Genomic DNA, 20,052 nt, shown 5'->3' on the forward strand with positions numbered 1-20,052 from the left:
GCTGGTGCTCAGGTGGGTGTGAATCCAGGGGATAAGTCCCTGCACCCTGGGAGCCAGAGCAGCACTGGTGATCCCGGAGGAGGATGGGAGCAGGGACCCCATCTTCCCAGCCCATGGCCTCAAACCTCCCAGCAGTGCCTGCCCAGATGCCAGAGAGCATGCTGCGGTACCCTGGGGCTTCAGAGAGTCTTTCTCCACTGAAAGACATCAGCCTTTGGTCTCCTGCTCTTATGCTGGCATAAGCCAGACAAATCTGCCTCTGTGGCTGCTCAGAGCATCAGTGGCACAGGAGAGCTGTAAAGATGTTTCTGTCCTTTCGTTCTTTGTGGTGTTTGAATACCTAAGTGTAGTTATTGGCAAGGCTTCAGTCCATTTGCCTGTAGGCCCCTACATGCCGTGTACCCCGTTGTGCAGGTGCCAGGCTGGCTACTACGGAGACCCCGTCTTGGGATCAGGCGACCACTGCCGCCCCTGCCCTTGCCCTGACGGCCCCGAGAGCGGACGCCAGTTTTCCAGCGGCTGTTACCAGGATCCAGTCACACTGCAAGTTGTGTGTGTCTGCAGTGTGGGATACATAGGTACATCATGGGTGTATAAAGGGGGGCTGGTTGGGTTGAAGCTCCTGATGGGAAGGTGTATGTTCCTATGTGTTGTTGCATGTGACCACAGCACCAGTAGCAGTGTGTTGCTGCTGGAGGTTGGCAGCTTTTGGAAGGTGCTGGAGCAGAGTGTTTTGTGCAGGTGATGCTGGCACCACTGTGAACCTCTTCACTGGCAGTGTGGTGAGGGGTGACTGGTGATCAGCAGATGTGGACAGGACAGCAGGGGAGCGGAGACGATGGGCACGCTGGCAGTGCTGGCACTGCTAGCACTGTGCCTTGATGCCTCAGACAGTACCATCCATCCTGCACCAAGCTGCTGCAGTCTTACCAGGCACTGCCTCTGTTGCTTTGAGCATGATTCAATTAACATCCCTCCATTAATGACCTTTATTGTCTTGCCTCAGTCTTGCCATTTACGGGGCTGCTCGTTAGCAAGCCGTGATGGTAATTCCCACCGTGTCTGTTTGTTCAAACAGGCAGTCGATGTGATGAATGTGCGTCTGGCTTCTTTGGGAGCCCCGACGAGGTTGGCGGCGCCTGCCAGCCGTGCCAGTGCAACAACAACATCGACACCACTGACCCGGAGGCCTGCGACAAGAAGACGGGAAGATGCGTGAAGTGTCTGTATCACACGGAGGGGGAAAACTGCCACCTCTGCAGACAGGGCTACTATGGGAGTGCCCTGCAGCAGGACTGCAGAAGTGAGTGGGGAGATGTGGCTGTGTCCCCCCTGCCAGCGATGTCAGGGGGTGGCAGCGGCTGCCTGAGCTTTTTTGAATTTACCTGGGAGCACTTGGGGTGGAAGGGAAACCTAATTATCTCCAGCTGGAGTTGTGTGCAGCTGCCCTGCTGCTCAGTGAGGCTCCTGGCCAGGATGGGAGTCCTTTACATTTGTCAGGGAGAGCAGGGACAGCATTTACATGTGCTGAAAGGAGGAGGCTTTTGTAGGAGGAGGGTCTCTTACCCTCATGTTAGCCGTCTTTGTTTCCCTCTTCTCCAGAGGTGGCACGTGGCAGGGTGAGGGTTTGGGTTTTGTTAACACCGGTGTTCCTGCAGATGTGGCTGGGCAGTGGGACTGAGTCCTGCCCAGTGAGCTGACCCAGGTGGTGGGCAGGCAGACCCTCCTTTCCCTCAGTGCTGGACACAGCCTGTCAGGGCAGAAGGTCGCTGGGCAGGTGAGCAGGGCCCTGCTGTGCTGGGCACGCCATCGGCTGCTCCAAGCAGATCCATCACCGTAGCCAGCTGACTGGAGCCAGGCAGGCTTGGGCTTTGATTATGTACAGAGGGAGGAAAGAAGAGGAGGAAGACTGGGCTGCTAGAATGAGGGGCTCCTGCTGCCTCCTCTGTGCTGGGGCAGAAGCCATAGGGGTGGCCAGCCTGGGACATGAGGAGGGCTCCTGTGCGGTGCTGGGTGTCATTCAGCGTTGAGTCAGCCAGGCCTGGCCATGGGCATTGGGACATGCCGATATCTACCCACACCTCTGGGGGGAGACTCAGAGAATAAACTAAATGCAATGGGCAGTTTGATAACGAGAGGGCAGGCTAACATGGAGGCACCACGCTCTTTCCCGCAGAGTGCGTCTGCAACTACCTGGGCACTGTCCGGGAGGACTGCGAAGACTCGGAGAACTGCCAGTGCGAGGTGGCCACAGGGCAGTGTCGGTGCCTCCCCAACGTGGTGGGGCAGACTTGTGACCGCTGTGCCCCCAACACATGGCGCCTGGCCAGTGGCTCCGGCTGCGAGCAGTGCGGCTGCGACCCTGCGCGCTCCCTGGGACCTGCCTGCAACGAGGTGAGGGGGCTCAGGACACCCTGTGGTGGCTCGGCCTCTGCTCCGGTGCCAGGTGGTCATGTCTCGTGTTATTCTTCCGCAGTTCACAGGGCAGTGCCAGTGCATGCCGGGCTTTGGAGGCCGGACCTGCCGGGAGTGCCAGGAACTCTTCTGGGGTGACCCAAGCGTGGAGTGCCAAGGTGAGTCCTGCACCCACTTTGGTGCACCCTACCTGCTCCTTTTGGAAATGACCTGTTGGGCAGTGGCCGGGCACACTGTCACCTCCCAGTGCACTGGGACACCACTGCTAGGAGCAGCCCCTCTGGTGTGACCCTCGCCAGCACCCGCATGAGCCTTGGAAATGAGGGAGGAAGGTGTGGTGGGGTCTGTCTCTGGGGTTTTGGTGCCTCCAGGAACAGGAGGCACAGCAGGAGCCCAGCCTGATGCTTGCCTGGTTTATTTTATTTCTGTTGAACCCTTATTTAGGAACAGTTGTCCTGTGTAGTAACCAACTCTTCTTTAACCGTTAGGGTGCAGTGCTGCCAGGTAAGCCAGTGTGGCAAGAAAATGTAGCCCAAGTGTTTGGGTTGGAGAATTGGTCGGGAGATTAATTGCTTTTGCCCTTTGTTTGTATATAGTGGAAGACTCCTGTCTCCTCTTCTGTCTTGTTAGGGAGGTTGGGGCTGAAGAAATAAGGTTTTTGATTTAGCAGGAGACTTTTCCTTATACTTCAGATGAGAATAAAGAAGCAAGCAGAGATCATGCAGTGGGTTAGTCATGGCTACATGCCGCAAAACAGAGCGCCGTGAAGTCTCTTGTTTAGAAAACTGGATTCTCTCTGTCCTTTCATTATAAACAAGTCTGTTCATTAGCTGGAAAAGAAACTTCAAACACTGTCCAGACCAGAACAAACTTGTATCTCTGATCTGTTCAAATAGGAGCCTTTGCCAGGAGGGTTTGCAGTAGATTAAGGTATTTTTTTCCTGCAGGGAGGAATGTGCTTGCTGTGGTCTTTAATAAATCCCTTACAATAGAGATACCTTAGAGCCCATTATCTAACCAGATAGGCAGGTCACAGCTACTTGGTTAATGCAGCAGATGAAAGGACTGGGGAATTGTCCCGGTTCCTGAGTACATATTGGGTTTCTCGGGAAGGCTGTGTGTGTTCTGGCATGGTGAGGGGCGCTGACCCTGCCTGCTCTGGGGCAGGGATTGTCTCTTGGTATCAGCTGTCTCCATCAGCATTTATTGATGGAGCCCATCTGCATACCTTATCAGCAGGATTTTGCCATGTAGCAGCATTTCTGGCCTCTCACGGAGTTTGTGCTGCCTTTTGAGCATGTGAAAACCTACTTTTTAAGATCTCTGAAGTAAAGAGAGGATATATTCTTCGGAACCTGTTTATACCATGCAAACTCTGTGCTCTCTTTCCAACCCACTGCCCCTTCTGCCTCCAAGTGACACATCAGACTTGCTTGGGTGAAGATGCAGATATTCTTTCAGGATTGCATCCAATGGGACGTCTCTGTGGCAGGTGGGGAGAGCTGGTGCCCAGGCCTGAGCCAGACCAGCCTGGGGTGCAATGCCCTGGATGGGCTCCAGGGATGGGCTCACTCATGGAGTGTATCCAGCCCCACGGTGCTGCCGCCCTGTCTCCCATCCTTCCTCGGCAGGAGGAGAAGCAGCTTCTCAGCCTTCATGTGGTCCCATGAGTGAAGGGGTGATGTTCAGGCTGACAGCTGTGCAGCCGCTCCGTGGGCAGGGAGCAGCTCTCAGCAGCAAGCGGTGTGCAAGCAAACTGGGAAATGTTCCGTTTAAGGAGTTGCAGAGCAATGTCCCTGGAAAATAACTTAAATATGACCTGTGGCCAAGGTGAAGCTGGAACTGAGAAGAGGATTTGTCATGAAGACATCAGCTTCAGCTGCAGTGGGGGACACAGACCCCTGGCTGTAGCATTTGCCACCTGTGCTCAGTGAAATACTTGTGGTGGCCTGAGCAGCCAAAGCGGCCACATTCTGTGCCGCTTTTGGGAAGAAAAACCAAACTGATCTGGGTGTGGAATGATGAAAGAGCTCTGAACCATGTGAATATGGATGGGTGGTCCTCACTGCGGGCACCGAGCTGATGCAGACATGTGGATGTCAGTCCCAATGACTCCAGGGATGGATCCTCCACCACCTGGGGCAAGTGGCTCCTGCCCACGGTTGGAAATCGCAGGGTGCCTCAATCAAGGGACAGAAATGTGTCATCTCTTCACAAGAGATCTTCAGGCTGTTGGCACCAGGAGACACAAGCTCCTGCTGAGAAGTGGGGGTTGTACTGCCCACACTGCTGTGACACCCGTTACAAATTTTTTAAATAGTTAAAAAAAGTGAGCTCCTGTGAACACAAGTGCCTGGAAATAGCCTCTGGACATAGCTATGTGGAGATGTACAAAATGGCCCACCCAGGGCAGGCCCAGGGGCCACAGCCCGCCATGGGTTCCCAGTAGCAGCACCGAGCTGTGGATGTGGCACCAGGGTCCCAGCACACTCCACTGGAAACCAGGCTCCAGGGCCCACTTCACCGCCATCCGCATCAGTGGCAGTGACAATTGCCAGCTGCTGCCTGTGACCTGCTTTGTGGAAATCTTGGTAAGATGGGAGAGAGTGAAGCAGAAGTTGGGGGCGGCAGGTTTTTGCACCCCTTCTGGGTGCTTTGATTTGCAGTCTGTGCTCCCTGCAGTGGAGAGAAAGCGTCATCTGATGTGTCCTCTCCGCATGTCCCCAGTGATCACACTGGAACCAGATCTCCGAGACAAGCTAAGGTGGGTGCCTACATTTGGGCAGTGTCTCAGTACTGGGTATGATCCCAACAGCCACAGATGTCTGTTGGGGATTAGACACTGCAGCCAGTCTGTAGGACTGTTTTCTTGGAGACTGCTTACCCCATGCTTTAAAAAAGCGAAACACTCATTTTATGTAACATAATGCCTGGAACAAGCACAGGAGAGGCACAGAGGATGGGGAATAGCCCACTGCCTCTCTTTTGGCCTGGTGCGGGTCCCCAAGAGGGTTACAGCGAGCAGGAGCTGTGCAGTGAGCGTTGTCTGCTCGAAGGCAGCAGCAGCAGCCCCTTGGCAGGACTCTCTGGCCATTGCTTCAGCTACAAGCTACAAGCAGCTCTACACGAGCCCGCATGCGAACGTGTGTGTGCATAATCCTTGCTAAGGTAGTAAATAGCAGGATTACAATTTTCATCAAACTCCGAGTCTCCCAGGCATTTCTGCTGGAGCTTTTCCAAAGCCTGGCAAGCACAGTGCAGGACCCAGCATGCTGAGCCCTGCGCCGACCTCAGCCCGCGGAGCACGTTTCTGGCAGGAGGCTCCTGCTCCCAGGAAGCCTCTGAGATACGGTGTGGCTGCAGAGGCAGCTCGAACAGTACCCTTGCACAGTATATAATCAAAGTGTATGTTTCGTATAATATGAAGATGACAATTTTACTATCATGACTGTTTTAATTGAACAAAACAGAACAGAGTGCAGTTAGTAAAAAGGCACTGTATGAGATCGCAAGTTGGGTTGTATTGCTATCTGCTCTTTACAAGAAGCATACCTTTGTCAATATTTTTGTGTGTTGGCCTTGACTGCCAAGCCCGATTGTTAGAAACAGAATTTAATTGAACTAAGATGACAAAAAGCCATGTTTTTATCAAATACTCATTGCATACATTGGCAGAAAGTTGTTTTTATCAGTTTTTAGTCTTTGTTACGTAGCTGGTGCCAAAACATCTGTTCATTGCCGTTTAAGAATAGGCTTTGTAATCTTAATTCAACACCTGGTTCTTATACTGTTCATGTAGGCTGTTTTGTAGGAGGTGTTTATAGTGCAGAGAAAAAGATTAGCAGATGTTTCTTTTCCTTCAAAGTGTCTAAAGGAAGTCAGACATCCTACACGAAAGGAAATACAATTTTCACTTTGCATTTCATAATTTCAGTTGACTTGTGGTCTTAAAATATTGATTGTTTGCAGAAAATTGCCCTTTTGGCAAGGTCTGCTAGCATGTTAAAGTGCAGCATAACTCTAGTAATTGTAGGCTGGGATCTTATCTTAACACTCCTGCTGAAAATGATAATGCGGAGGAGCTAGCAATATGCTTACAGGGTAATTTAAATCAATAGCTGATTATTCGGAAGAAATTTGCTAGCTCTGCAAAACTTTCAACCTTACAAATTGCTGAATGGTTTTATCATCATAGTGCCTCACTACCACCGGGAAATGATGCCAGGAAATCATGTTTGAACAAACCCTTTGTTTTTTTTTTGCTGCGGAGGAGTTAAACATTTGATGCTCTCTGTCCCCTGTCTCAAAGAAAATATTTCTGCAAAAATGATTTCTGTTCTGTGTAGGATGGTGTATGACACTCACTTGTTCCTAGCCTCCTGCAACTAAGCATCAAACACTGAGACTGATCTCTGTACAGCCCTTTCAGTATCCATTTTATCATCTTGGCTGTATTATCAGCTGCTCTGGCACACCTTAGTTTAAATTAAGTGATATGCAAATATGCACATAATAAATTACAGTAGCTCAAATGGAAGTGAGTTGTAAATATTTAAAATGAGAGGGAAAGGTAGCAGTGCTGTCAGAGTAAGTGAAAGATAAAGCGGCTCATAGATCTTTGTGAGCTTGAAGCAAACCACTTGAGCTAGTAATTTACTGCCTTGGGATTTCTCCCCTTAGGTTCCTACAAGACTACATTCAATAAACATGTGTGAGTGTTACTCTAATCTTTTAAGATCAGGAAAAAAACATTACTGAAAGCAAAATGTATTGATCAAGGTGGTATAAAAATCACTCGTGGATACTGTTTGTGCGTGGACATGTGTGCACATGTGTTTGTGGACAGATGCAGCTCCAATCTTTTGTAGTTGTAAGCTGCTGATCAGCAGATCCTGACTGAAGAATTTGGCTAAAAGATTTTCCTGTCAAAAATGTGATTTCACTTAAGTCGGAGTATGCCACAGAAGAATGTCTGATTGAGTTAAACACTCAATTAAAGAAAACAATACACCCAGTTCCAAAATGACATGTCGAAACAGAAACCTATTGTTTTACTTAGTAAATGCTCCTTTGAAAACCCTCAAATCTTTGACCAATGGTTTCAAAAAACTTCTTTTCATCCAGTATATTTTCTGTGGGAGGAACTGCAGTGTCCTGCCCTGCTTGCCCGGGAACGCATTTGATCCCTGTCTAGCTGATCTTCAAAGCAAGCAGCCCAGTCTGTGTTAACCTGCAGCCCCTCACCCTGGCCTTCATCTACCCTTCTGGATGAAGGGAGAATAATCAGCCATTTGTCTTGAAGGCCATTTCCAACCCAAACTGCTTAAGGCATCTAAATACATTGCAGTAAACTCAGTATCTGTGTGGTTTTACAGCACAAAATGAACCACTGTTCCAAATTGCTAATGACATAAACACAGGTAACGCATTTTGAAAGAGCTTACAGGACTTTGTCTTATTCCACAGACAGCACGTTAGATGAAGTATAAAGCCATTGCCAGCTACTGGATAATATCTGAAACACTTCTGCATCCCTAGGTGTGCCTGCATGCTTCTTTTCCTTGGGGAAAATTAGATAAACCATGCATATGCTAAAATTAGATGTGGTATAGCTACTCAGGTGTTACATCAGACTTACGCGTGTGCTGGGTAGAGCCAAAATCTCCAGAGCCAAACTATACTTTGAAGGTCATGTTTGCATTAGCCTGTTTGAGTACCTCAGAAGCCAAACTGCTGTAATAGAGAGCATCACTAGTACGGGACCGCACAGGAGTCAGCTCACGTGGTGGCCATAGGAGTAGTTGGACATTAACAAGGAGGTGGTAGAAGAGCAAGAACTCTCTTGTGGCTAGATGTGATGCTGGGGTGCTTTGGCCAAAAATGATGGTGGGCATGGCATGCTGGTTATTCTGGCACAGTGTTCACTGTTTCTAGCAGGTGATGGGAATCAAGGCATCTCCTGTGTTCGCATCCCAGTTCATTAGTGGTGATTATCAAATGTCACATGAATCCTTTTGATGAGTGTTCACCCACTGTCATAAATGATGAGTGTGTAACTTGGCACATGGTTATTCTCCTTGAGCCATTCGCCGATCCTGTGCCAGCCTTTTCTGCTCCATGCCAACTAGGAGGTCCTCCTTTGCTTTCACACAGATCTTGCCACTGTCTCTGTGCTTTTGTCCCTTTAGGAAAAAGTTGTGCCCTGAAATCTCAAAGCCAGCGAGTGCTTGGTAACCAGGCATTGCATGAGGCAAAAAAGTGACACCTGTGCACTGGGCTATTTGCCTGGTGGCCCATGGTGTTTAAGGTGCTCCTCACTACCTAGAAGCCTTTATATGATCTTGTCTCAGGCTTGCTCACCTCCTCTTGGGAAGTCACCACAGCTGAAGTCAGTTGAGGGTTTGATTCCCACTGTCCTGTATAGGGGAAGATGCTTTCTGCAATGGCTTTGGATGTGCTCCATTCCAGGGTGTGAAATATCCTGATGGTGATGGCCAGGGCACAGGGTAGAGGACTCCCACCATCTCCAGGACCTTTAAAGGAGGAGTCCTGTTCCAGATGGCCTCAGAGAGCAGAAGAGCAGTTTCTGTGAGTTTCTGGCTGGACAAATTTGGTTTTTAATGCCTTTTTGGAAATTTGGACCCAGCATCTCATAGAAGTGCTTGGGGACTGACTCTAGCAAGGAACAGAAGTGGTTTCAACTGTGGCTGAAGTGCTTGGCTAGGGTCATCTAGACTCTAAAAAAGGAGATCACATGTAACCAAGCACTGGCATGCACGTGTCATTTGTGAGATGAAAGGTTTGCTTAGAGGATGTGAGCTGTAAGGGGAGCAGTGATGCTTTTGTGAGAATTTAAAAAATGTTTCAGTCCGGGCCACAGTAAGGAGTTGTCCAAGGGCTGTAGCTAGAAAGACCATACCACCAACATGTAGAAATGCCTCTGAAATTTTCAGAATGGAAAGAAAATAAAATTGACTGGAATCTTCTTACTCCAGTTCCGAGGGAGGCTTTTCTTGTTTTCCTTTACACTAAGTGATTTTACCTAAAAATGGAAGTAAAATTATCTTCAGTTTTACCTTATGGGTTGAAAGCTGGTGTGGTCCTGTGCACAGTCAATGACTTTGGAAGATCATGAAGAAAAGAAAGAGCAGGTGTGAAGCCAGCCCTTTTGAAAACCATTTTATATATGTTTTATTCGTACTACAGAAGTAGTGCAGAGCCAGCATTGCCTGCTTCTGTCTTTGATAGAGAATCCTCCACTGGAAAACAAAAAACCAAACCGGTAATGTTTTTGGCTGCCTTGTACAATTTTCTTGTGGGTCCCACAGAGCTCAGTTTAGAAGTTTTGTAGAATTCTAAAAATATGATTCTTCCAACTGTTGTGCTGTATTAAGAATGGTTTAGTTCTTTGCTCTTTATCATCTCCCAACAGGCAGCTATGGAGTTTGGGTTTTCACTTTGCAAACAAGTCAGTACTTAAATTCTCCTCTCCCCTTCCCCAGCATTTTCTAGCACCACAGATTTTGGAATCCACATTACCATGTAAATGCTACTAAAGCCATGTTGTCTGGCTTTCCTGAACATATAGGTATTCAGGAGTAGAATTACCAACATGTTGTGGGTTTTTTTCGCTTTAAGCTTTTTAAATCCTCAAGTAAATATAGTGATCTGATTTGCCAGCAGAAGGTATTCATGTAACTTGATCAAATCTTGGGATCTTTGAGAAAACCACATGCTATTTAGCCTCTTTCTATGCAGAGGAATTTGAACAATTCATCATTATACCGAGGGCCTTATTAGTTGACAGAAGGGTTAACTGACCTCCTTCAAACAGGAACTCTGACAGTTTGCCTGCAGGGAACATATTCCATGGTGAGTTGACTACTTAAGCACTTTCGATGTAAAGTAAAAACAATCTCTTGTGTCAGGGTGTAATTCAAAGAACAAAGGACCATTTTGCTCAATTGTGCAGGCAGCAGAGGTTATTTTTGTCTCTTGCCTCTCATATTCACATTGTACAAGAAAGTCGTTTTGTTGAGGAGCGATTTGTTCTGCTGAGGCTCTTTGTGTAATTTTTGAACTGAAGACCACCACTGTGTTTTGCCATTGAAGCAAACAATGTGCAATCTTGAAAACGGCTTTGTGTTTTGCCCTTTTTTCAAGGGGGCATGTGCTTGGGGTGTTTGAATTGATTTATGGACCTTTTTGAGCCATTAACCTCTTTCAAGGATGCCTGGTAAATGGATGTGTAAGTGAAGGCTTTTATCAGGTATGGAGGTCCTTTTCCTAGTCAAGGAATGTGTGCTTGACCTGCTTTGGCTGTATTTTGCCACGATGGTAGGTAGATGACCTGCCTATTTTCAAGGTCCCTCTTTCTGTTCTTTGCTACCATCCCTTTATTAAAAGCTTTGCAGGTTGGTAATTTCCTATGCTGGTGCTGGTACCTGTGTAATTAAGAAGGAGGAGAGGTCAAGTGACAGCTCAGCTGCATGGAAAGGCTTCTCCTGATAGCCTTATTCCGTACAAAGTGTGTGTCTGTGTTTCTACAACTAACTGTGTATCAGTAAGTTAATTGAGTAACTTCTCTTTGTGGTGGGTTAGTGCTGAAGAGGTGCATCTTTATTCTGAAACCTTATTCAAAAAATGTGTTGCCCAAACCTGGTTGCCCAAATGTGGCAACCACCTGGAGTCCCTGGGTCTTACCCTACTGGCATATAAGGATAGGAAGGTGTTCACAGTTACAAAAATAAGAAAGTCTATTTCAGGAGGACGTGTTTTGCGGTAGGGAGCTCCACCACTAAACTAAGTACTGTGGAATCAACTCTGTCCTTTTATTGTACTGGTTTGGGGAGGTGCATGTGAGGGTGGTTCATTTTTGATCTGCTGGGTTCCTCAGCTGATCGCTACTCCTGTGCTGGAGGAGACAGCACATGGTTGTTCCTTGTTCACTTTTTCTATTTCATCCATGTTTTGCTCTTAAACCCCTCTGCTATGTGTCTGCCTGTTGTTTCTTATCCCATCTGGAAAGCCTTACCCTACTTACTCTTCATTGTAGGAGTGAAACTGGAATCTTTGTCTTCAATGCCAGTCCAAGTGACATCCAAACGTTGCAAGAAGTGTCCATCCTTTCGCCATTATTGTGGTTGTTTCTGAGATGTGCAAATCCTGGTCTCCGCTAGAGTTATTGCCTTGTCTTTCTCCCCTTCCACACTCGGCTCTGGTTCCCCCATAGCTGAGCAGACACATCCGTAATTATCTGATTATAATCCAGACACGGAACACTTCGATACGTCGCTACTCCATTAAAACTGGTTGATGTTTATTTCTCCCTGCCAATGTCAACATCATTTCCCTCACCGTAGCCTTCACGTGTGCCTTTTTCTCCTTCCAGCTTGTGACTGCAACCCTCGTGGCATCCAGACCCCGCAGTGTGACCGTGCCACGGGGCAGTGTATCTGCAATGAAGGGGTGGAAGGGCCGCGCTGTGACAAGTGCTCCCGGGGCTACTCGGGCTTCTTCCCTGACTGCGTGCCGTGCCACCAGTGCTTCGCCCTCTGGGACGTGATCGTCAGCGAGCTGGCTAACAGGACTCAGCAGTTCCTGGATAGGGCTAATGCCCTCAAAGTCACTGGAGTCACTGGCCCATACCAGCAGACGCTCAGCACCCTGGAGGAGAAGCTCGGTGAAATTAAAACCATCATTGCTCAAAATCCAGCTGCTGAGCCCCTGAAGAACATTGGGAATCTATTTGAGGAAGCTGAGTGAGTACGGTCACAGTTGTGTGGATAAGTCTAGTGTGGGAAGGAGTGGGAGAGCCAGTGAGCTGGGATTTACTGGAGTGACCCTGGCTGGGTGAGGTGCGCTGGGGCTCCCGTGCTGGCGAAGCACCTCACCATGCTCAGCACAGCGCTGAGCATCCATCCTGCCAGCCGCATCCCGGCCAGGGAAGGCAGGAGCAGCATGGCTGCCGTTCTCTGGGCAGGGGTTGTCCTGCTCCCACTGCACACCAGGCAGCTAATTACTGCAGAGCCTCTCGTTTGCCTTGCGCTCCCCTGGGGCAAAGGACAAACACTGCTATTATGTGAGAGAATGAAGAGGGGAGAGATTAAATTCCTGGATTTCCGTGTGTAACCGATGAGTTGGAAACTTGGGATCCTTTCTGAACTCTGAGTGTGTGGGGGGAAGCACCAGCTTCATAACAAGGATTGTTTCCATTTTTCTCAAAGTAGGAGCCTTCTATTTTGTTTCAGGGCTAAGCATACAAAAGATGGTAGTTTGTGCTTTGGCAGATGGGGCAGTTTAACATCAAGTAGGATTACAGATGCTTTCTAGCTGTGTGTGCAACTGCTTGAGCTTGTTTGGGCATTGTAAAGGGGACTGCACAAAGCCAAGGGGCGAGAATAAAGCACAAATGTCTCAATTAAGGATAGGCTTGTGCCCTGCAGCTCCCCCTCTCCAGCTGGAAAGCTGGGGTTGCTGCTGGATTTGGGATCTGTGTGTACTGAGGGACGTCAGAGCAGCACAGGGGCTGCTTTTCCCTAACTATATATGTATATATTTGTATATGTATCTGGTTTTGCTCCCTTCTGGCTGTATAGAAGTAGTACTGGGCTTTGAAGGACTCTTGGAAAACAGCAAGCTGTTGGGCCATTGAGAGCTGTAAATTGCTCACAGAGCTTAAATACCGCCTTATTCTTTCAGAATGCAGAAACACTGGGATTGGTGGGATCACCACGGGTGGGAATAGCTTCCTATGCCCGCTTGCTTCCGCAGCAGCACTGATGTGTAACATACACTTGCTTCTCCTTTTAGGGTTATCCCATGAGCTGAAGCCTGCTCTGTGGCTCACTGAGGCCATGCTGAATTCTGAGGGTGGGAGATTTTCCTTCATAGACCTAGAGAAACGGCTGATGAGGAGGCATCTTTACAGATGAGTTAAAAGAATCCGTTGTGTTAAAACTAAGGCTTCCCCCCGCCCCACTTCCTGCAGTTCGGATCTGTCCCATGAGCTTGTGGTAATCAAAACTGCATTTGTAGCTGTGTGGGATGGGAAGCAAATTATGTATGGATCATAGTAGTCAACCCTGACCTATGCAGTTGCCATGACACAAGAGCATTACACCAGTCCTCTGGAATCTGCTTCCAGTTAATCTTACACAAAGCAGCTGTTTTCTGAGCAATTTGGTGCTTTGAGTTTATAAACACACTGTAGATTAAAAAGCAGTTTTGTATGATAAAGGAAACAAACCAGTGTTCTAGGTAGGCGTGTTGTTACACATCACAGCTCCACCGAGGGAGGACAGGTCCTGCTGTGGGAGAAGTTCGGCACCGCTCTCACCACCACTGTGAAGTGAAGCAACGAGGCTTACAACCCTTCCTCCTCCCCCTGTCCTGTGCCTCTGTTTTACAGAAAGCTGACGGCAGATGTTACAGTTAAGATAGCCAACATAGAAGAAAACCTGTCAGCCTTAGCAGCGAAGAGCAATAGCACAGACACTGACCTGAGTGCGCTGGAGACAGATGCCAAAAGCCTAGACCGTGTCGTGAAAGAGCTTGCAGAACAGCTAGAGTTCATCAAGATCTCTGATGTTCGGGGTAAGCGTCGCAGGGAGGGGGAGAAAGCATTGGGGTAGCCAAGGATTTAATTAGTGCATGGTTTTAAACACCAGGCTAATCTTCTAACTTATAATAAAGCACAGTTCCTAGGAGGGTGGCTTCTTTCTGTGCATGAGCAGGGTTGCTGATGCAAGCAGGAATTTTGTTCTGCCCCCCTCACCCTTTCTCTCTCCCTCTGCATGTTGCAAAGCTGGCTGAAGTTCTTGAGGCACAGGGTTGTCTCAAAAGCTCTTGATTAATACATTTTAGACAAGACAAAAAAGCTGAAAGTGCAGCAGAATCCACAATACACCTGGACATTTCCCTTGCTCTCCCCAGTCTGTTAAATTGCTGTTCCTGGTTGGAAAAACTACCTGGGTCTTGGTGACTAAGAGCACACTGTAAGGGCTGAGTTCTTCTGAGCCACCCAAGCCTTGCAATCCCATTGACACCTTGAAAGGGACTGAGAATCCAAATTTGCTGGAGAAAGAGGAATGCTACCAGATTCTTTGGAAATTTTGAAAGCTGACTTAATTCCAATTTGAAACAAAGGAATTTTAATTTTTTTTTTAGGTTGTCCTGCTTTGCAGGAAGCCTGAGATTGTTTTTAGCAAACATGGGATTTTGCAGAGTAAAACAAGTAGGATGTAGAATGGAGGAGTCCCCAATTGTGGTGTTCTGCAGATTGTGCCCCCCAAATGGGGTCCCTCACACCCACTCAGGGCCTCTCCCGGAGTTGTCCAAAACTAACAGTTCCATAAATCAGCATCTTTCATCAAGCAGTTGTTTCTTGGGAAAGCTCTGACCAGCTTCCAAGCAGTGACTCCATAAGCCAGACATCCCAGGGCAAGCAATAAGAACGGGTGGGATAAATTAATCCTTAGAAAACACTGTTGCCCTGTGGATCTCCTTTTGCCCTCAGGGCAAGCAGAATTCAATCATTGGGGTCACAGAAAGGCTTAACTTTAAAATCTAGCAAACTTGACGCATCGTCAACCAAGCAAGAAAAGAACTTTTTTTTCCACAAGAGGCCAAATTCTGTCATCTTAGCAATGGTGGTGAATACAGTTGCAGAAGCTAGTGTTTGTTTTAACTTGATATTCATATCCCTAACCCTCATGTGGCACCTGCCAGCCTCCATAAGGACTTAGCGTTACTTAACAGATTTGTGAGCAGCTCCATCTGATTTCTACAGGGGCCTTGGACAGTATCACCAAGTATTTCCAGATGTCCCTGGAGGCAGAGGAGAGGGTCAATGCCTCCACTGTGTACCCTGACAGCGCTGTGGAGCTGTCAGCACAAACACGGCAAGAAGTGGAAGACTTAATCAGCGAGAGGGAGGCCCAGTTCAAGGCTAAACAAGAGGAGCAGTCCCGCCTTCTGGATGAACTGGCCGGCAAGCTGCAGAGCCTGGACCTCTCCGAAGTGGCTGAGAAGGTACACAGCTGAGAACCACTGTAGCAAAACAGTAGCAAAACTGTAGCGAAAATAAAGTGGGGTTTGCTAAGAAGTGCTGGCAGGGAGGAACTGTTTAGAGCTTGACAGTGTGAGATGCAGTTTGTTTGTCAAAAGTGCATGTTTCTTGACTCATGGGGTATTTTGTGGGCTAGACCAGGGCTGTTTGATCAGTGGGCTGTCAGACCTACTGGCTTTCAGGCACCAGCATTTCACGTTGAGCGCCCTCCTACCTCTCCCCAGCCCTCACAGAGCACCTGACTTTTCCTCACCCCAGCTCTAACCCAAAGCTCTTTGCTGTGGATAGATCTCCCATGGGCCAAAAACTGTAGTGAGCCTGTTGGACTGAGATCCATCCTCTTAGGCCTGTCCTCCGTCCATGTGCTTGTTTTCTCCAGGCTCTTCTCCTCTTTCTTGCAGTTCCATGGGTACAGGTTATGATGTGTGGGGTACAGGTTATGTATTGGCAACAGGCTGTGGCTGAAGCACCCAGCCAGGCACCGCTTCTGCTCACGCTGACACGCCGCCCTCCGCGGCATCACCGCACTCCCGTCCTCCTGCTCGAGACAAAGCAGAATGTACAGGGAGCTGGAGTCAAAAGGGCATTTTCTCTGTTGAAGCTGCCTGCTCATCTGTAAATACGATCGAGGGTGGCTTTTTCTTGGGAGAGGCTGGGTGTTCCCTCGGTTTTGCTTTGAAGTCGGGCAGCTGCTTTCAGAGAACGACCCGGCACAGGGCCAGCGGCCGGGGGCTGCTCATTAACTCCCCTGGGCAGCCCAGGCCTCTGCTGGAGGATGAGTTCTTCACACGCTGAATTGTCCCGTCCTTTACAACTGCAGTCATCCCTCCCGACTCCCCCAGCCCTCCTCTGTTCTCAGCAGGGAAGAAAGAGGCATCTTTTTGTTTAGCTTCCCTTCCCCTACATTCCTGCCCCACTGTTCTTGAGGACTGAAGATCCTGGGTAGATGTTTATCAAGGCCATAAACACTGAATTGCTTGGAGGTGCAATCACGGGACACACACAAAAAAACCTTTTTGCTTTCTAGTTACCGCGGGTTGCATGCCAAACAGGTAAGAGGGACTCATTTACACTTCACAGGAGGCAGCTGCTGCTAACTTGGCACAGCCCCCAGGTTTTCCCAGAGTGGTTTTTTGGCTGCAAAGTAAGTGGTTAGTGACTATCATTTGGCAAAAGGGGTGGGGTGGAAAGGGAAAAGAACCTCACAGGAATGAGCAATTTTCCAAGTTTCTTTCTGGCTGAAGCAACTCCCGAGTTATTTCATTGTCCAAAGAATTGACCAAGTGGACAATTCTCAGTACAATGTTGCTGATTAAAATAATTTTGCTTTAAAAAAAAAAAAAGTCTACCCTGAAATTTTATATGGGAACACATCCTTGACAACGATTCACAAACTGGGAAATGTTCTGGAAAGATGAAATCAGAGCAACATTTGGTGGAAGGGAACAGGACAGCTTTTTAATGGAGATGAAAAAAGTTTCCTTTTCAACTTGGAGCAGTTCAGCTCATATTCCATTTCCACGGCATTAACGCAAAGGAAAAGATACTACTCTGCACCAAACGTGTTCTTCCGTATGAAACAGCTTATTGGAATGGCCAGTTTTTCCTCCAACAGCCGTGAAGACTGATTGCAAACAAAAGCCACATAGGCAGGAGTAGCTTCCAGCTTGAACCAAAGCTTAAGGGCAGGTTTCCAGTGAAAGACAATGTACAGGAAAAGTAGATGAAGAAAGCAAGGCAGGGCTTCCCTCATAACCTCCAGCTACTTTGCCATCAGGGAGCTTCATATTTGTAACCAAGTTACAGGCAGGAAGGTGTGGGGGGCGCAGAAGAAAATTAAAGTTGTGCTGGTACAGACCTGCTGCAGGAACCACCTCCAGCTTGCAGCTCATTTAATCACACACACACACACACGGGGAACACACTGTGTTTCTGTGGTGGTAGAACAGTGTCTGACTCCATTCCCCTGCGGCTCAGCCATGGAAATAAAGCTGTGATTGTTTCCCTTTGTCAAATGTGTCTTTGCAGACGTGTGGCACCCCCCAAGGAGCCTCTTGTGCCGAGTCCGAGTGTGGCGGTTTGAACTGTCGAACAGACGATGGAAAGAAGAAGTGTGGAGGACCTGGCTGCGATGGGCTGGTGACCGTAGCTCACAATGCCTGGCAGAAAGCCATGGATTTTGACAGAGACATCCTCAGCGCGTTAGCAGAAGTTGAGCAACTCTCCAGAATGGTAATCTGCCAAATCAATTGTTAGATATTAAAAAACAAACAAAAAAATCTTTTAGTTGTAATACAAGTTTAGACACTAATTGACAAAGTATGTGCCTGGCTTATTTCAAAATACCTCTTTTCAGTTGTGTAATTTCATCATGCTTGTAAAGCTCCTCAGAAAGGAGCATGCTAGGGTGAAGCTCTAAACATTAGCCTGAGTTGTTTAAACTAGCATTGCTGGTACGGATCATGGCCAGCTCTTAGAAGTGTTCTCTGGGTTTTATGAGAAAAACCATTTCTCATTACTATCACCTCTGACTTCAACTGAATTTTTGTTTTAAACCAGGCCTTAAATTATAAGCAAATATGCAATCAAGCCTTCTATTTTTCCTCTTTAGGTTTCTGAGGCAAAACAGAGAGCTGATGAGGCAAAACAAAACGCACAAGAAGTTTTGCTCAAAACCAATGCTACAAAAGAGCAAGTGGACAGAAGCAATGAAGATCTGAGAGCGCTTATTAAACAGATCAGAGACTTCCTAATGCGTAAAAACCTTACATTTAAATTACATTTTAATTCTGGGTTTGTGAAAACTACCTTTAGCTCTGAATCATCTTCTAAGGGATAATGCAATAGCTGTGTGTCATCCCCCCACTTCCAGCCAGACTTAGTGTGCATGATGAAATCTGGAACCAAGAGAAAACCAAGACAATAGGATAGTGAGAGCAAACCGTAGCACATTCTTGTATTCATTTCAGCTGAAGCTGTTGTACTGCTGTAGTTTGCCAAGTGTGTTCCTAAGTTCTGATTATAAAGACTAAGTATTATTAAAGGGGAGGGAAGTGAGAAACTGAGTTTATCTCTCTGTAAGAAAGCAGGAGAGGTTAAATGAGGGCCTTGTTCGCTGGCGAGCAGCAGCATGGCAAACCCATCCCTCCCCTGTTTGCACAAGGCTGAGCACACTGTTAGCACAAATACATTTACGTGCAGCTGTTGGCTTCGGGTCTCCCCCCAACGGCCCCAGCGTGGTGTAGCTAATCACCGGGATCTTCAAACGGCTTCCAAGAGAGCCGTGCCAGCAGGGCCTACGCGCCTGCTGGGCCTCTCCTGAGAAGGGAGCTTCACCCTATGGAAACACTTTTAACACCTTGATTTTCTCTAAGTCTGGGGAGGATGTTTGCCCCATGACTTTCCTTCTTAAGGCAGCAGTTGAACAAGAATTTAAGTACTGAGACTTGATGGGGGAAGCTTTTTCTTTACATCTTTATCATTTGTGTGCATCTACTAGAAGACAGCGCTGACCTGGATAGCATCGAGGCCGTGGCTAATGAAGTGCTGAACATGGAGATGCCCAGCACTCCCCAGCAGCTGCAGGCCCTGACAGAAGATATTCGTGAGCGAGTAGAAAGCCTTTCTGATGTTGAGGTCATTCTGCAGCAGAGTGCTGGAGACATTGCCAGAGCTGAAATGCTACTGGAGGAAGCTAAAAAAGCAAGGTATGCAACCCTGGTCTGTATTACCTGTTTTCCATCACCAGTAGCTGGAATGAGACTTCCATCTCTTTATATCAGAAAATGCAGAGTTTAAATTGTTCCAATGCAGATTCTCATTCCTTCACTAAGGGGTAAAATTGACCCTTTGCAGTGTATGACTAGGTTTTTGTCTAGTTCCAAGTAAAAGCATATTTAGCATTAACGTAGTTTTGCTCCACAGCAAAGGTGCAACAGATGTTAAGGTCACTGCAGACATGGTAAAAGCAGCACTGGAAGAAGCTGAAAAAGCTCAAAATGCAGCTGAAAAAGCCATCAAACAAGCTGATGAAGATATTAAAGGAACTCAAGACCTCCTGACCTCTGTGAGTTCTTTATAAGTATTTCTTAAGATCTAGAAAGAGCACCAAGTTTGGTATTTAGAAACTGATGTAAGCCTGTCTAGGGAAGGCTCTTGGGTAGTACAAATCAAAGACTGTACTTAAAATGAACCTAAACCAGTCTTGCCTTCATGTAAACTTTTGAGTTGGTATGACAGATGCTAGGGGACCATTCGCTCTGAATTTTCTCACCCCATGTCCTGTACCAGTGAAGCTGAAGGAGCAGGATTGTAGCCCTCTCATGCAGCAGGTCTGCTTGGATCCCTGGAAAGTCGTACCTGTCACCACACTGGTAGTGTCTTGGCACAGCTGTGCTCTGTGTGACACACCACCGCGGCATCAGACTAAAATAAACGAATGCTGGATTAAGATAGTAATTACCGTAGTCTTGTCAGATTATGTATTTTCTTGTCAGATTATGTATTTTCAGACTTCCTCTCATAGCCCTCACAAAAGCATCTTGCTATCTATACTCATGGAGCTTGGC

The 20,052-nt window shown here is 47.7% G+C and overlaps 1 protein-coding gene across 1 annotated transcript in view; it reads left to right on the forward strand.

The window, feature by feature from the left end:
* Positions 1 to 20,052, forward strand: part of LAMB1 (laminin subunit beta 1) — a 44,448-nt gene that overhangs the window by 21,112 nt on the left and 3,284 nt on the right. The window contains exons 20-30 of the mRNA XM_065840328.2: positions 415 to 578; positions 1,079 to 1,303; positions 2,177 to 2,394; positions 2,477 to 2,573; positions 11,807 to 12,176; positions 13,826 to 14,010; positions 15,206 to 15,447; positions 17,513 to 17,716; positions 18,096 to 18,240; positions 18,984 to 19,191; positions 19,409 to 19,550. Of these exons, the coding sequence (XP_065696400.2) occupies positions 415 to 578; positions 1,079 to 1,303; positions 2,177 to 2,394; positions 2,477 to 2,573; positions 11,807 to 12,176; positions 13,826 to 14,010; positions 15,206 to 15,447; positions 17,513 to 17,716; positions 18,096 to 18,240; positions 18,984 to 19,191; positions 19,409 to 19,550 (2,200 nt within the window). The remainder of the gene's footprint in view (positions 1 to 414; positions 579 to 1,078; positions 1,304 to 2,176; positions 2,395 to 2,476; positions 2,574 to 11,806; positions 12,177 to 13,825; positions 14,011 to 15,205; positions 15,448 to 17,512; positions 17,717 to 18,095; positions 18,241 to 18,983; positions 19,192 to 19,408; positions 19,551 to 20,052) is intronic.

The sequence above is a fragment of the Patagioenas fasciata genome, chromosome 1, assembly GCF_037038585.1.
Source record: "Patagioenas fasciata isolate bPatFas1 chromosome 1, bPatFas1.hap1, whole genome shotgun sequence".
In the NCBI taxonomy this organism is placed as follows: Eukaryota; Metazoa; Chordata; class Aves; order Columbiformes; family Columbidae; genus Patagioenas; species Patagioenas fasciata.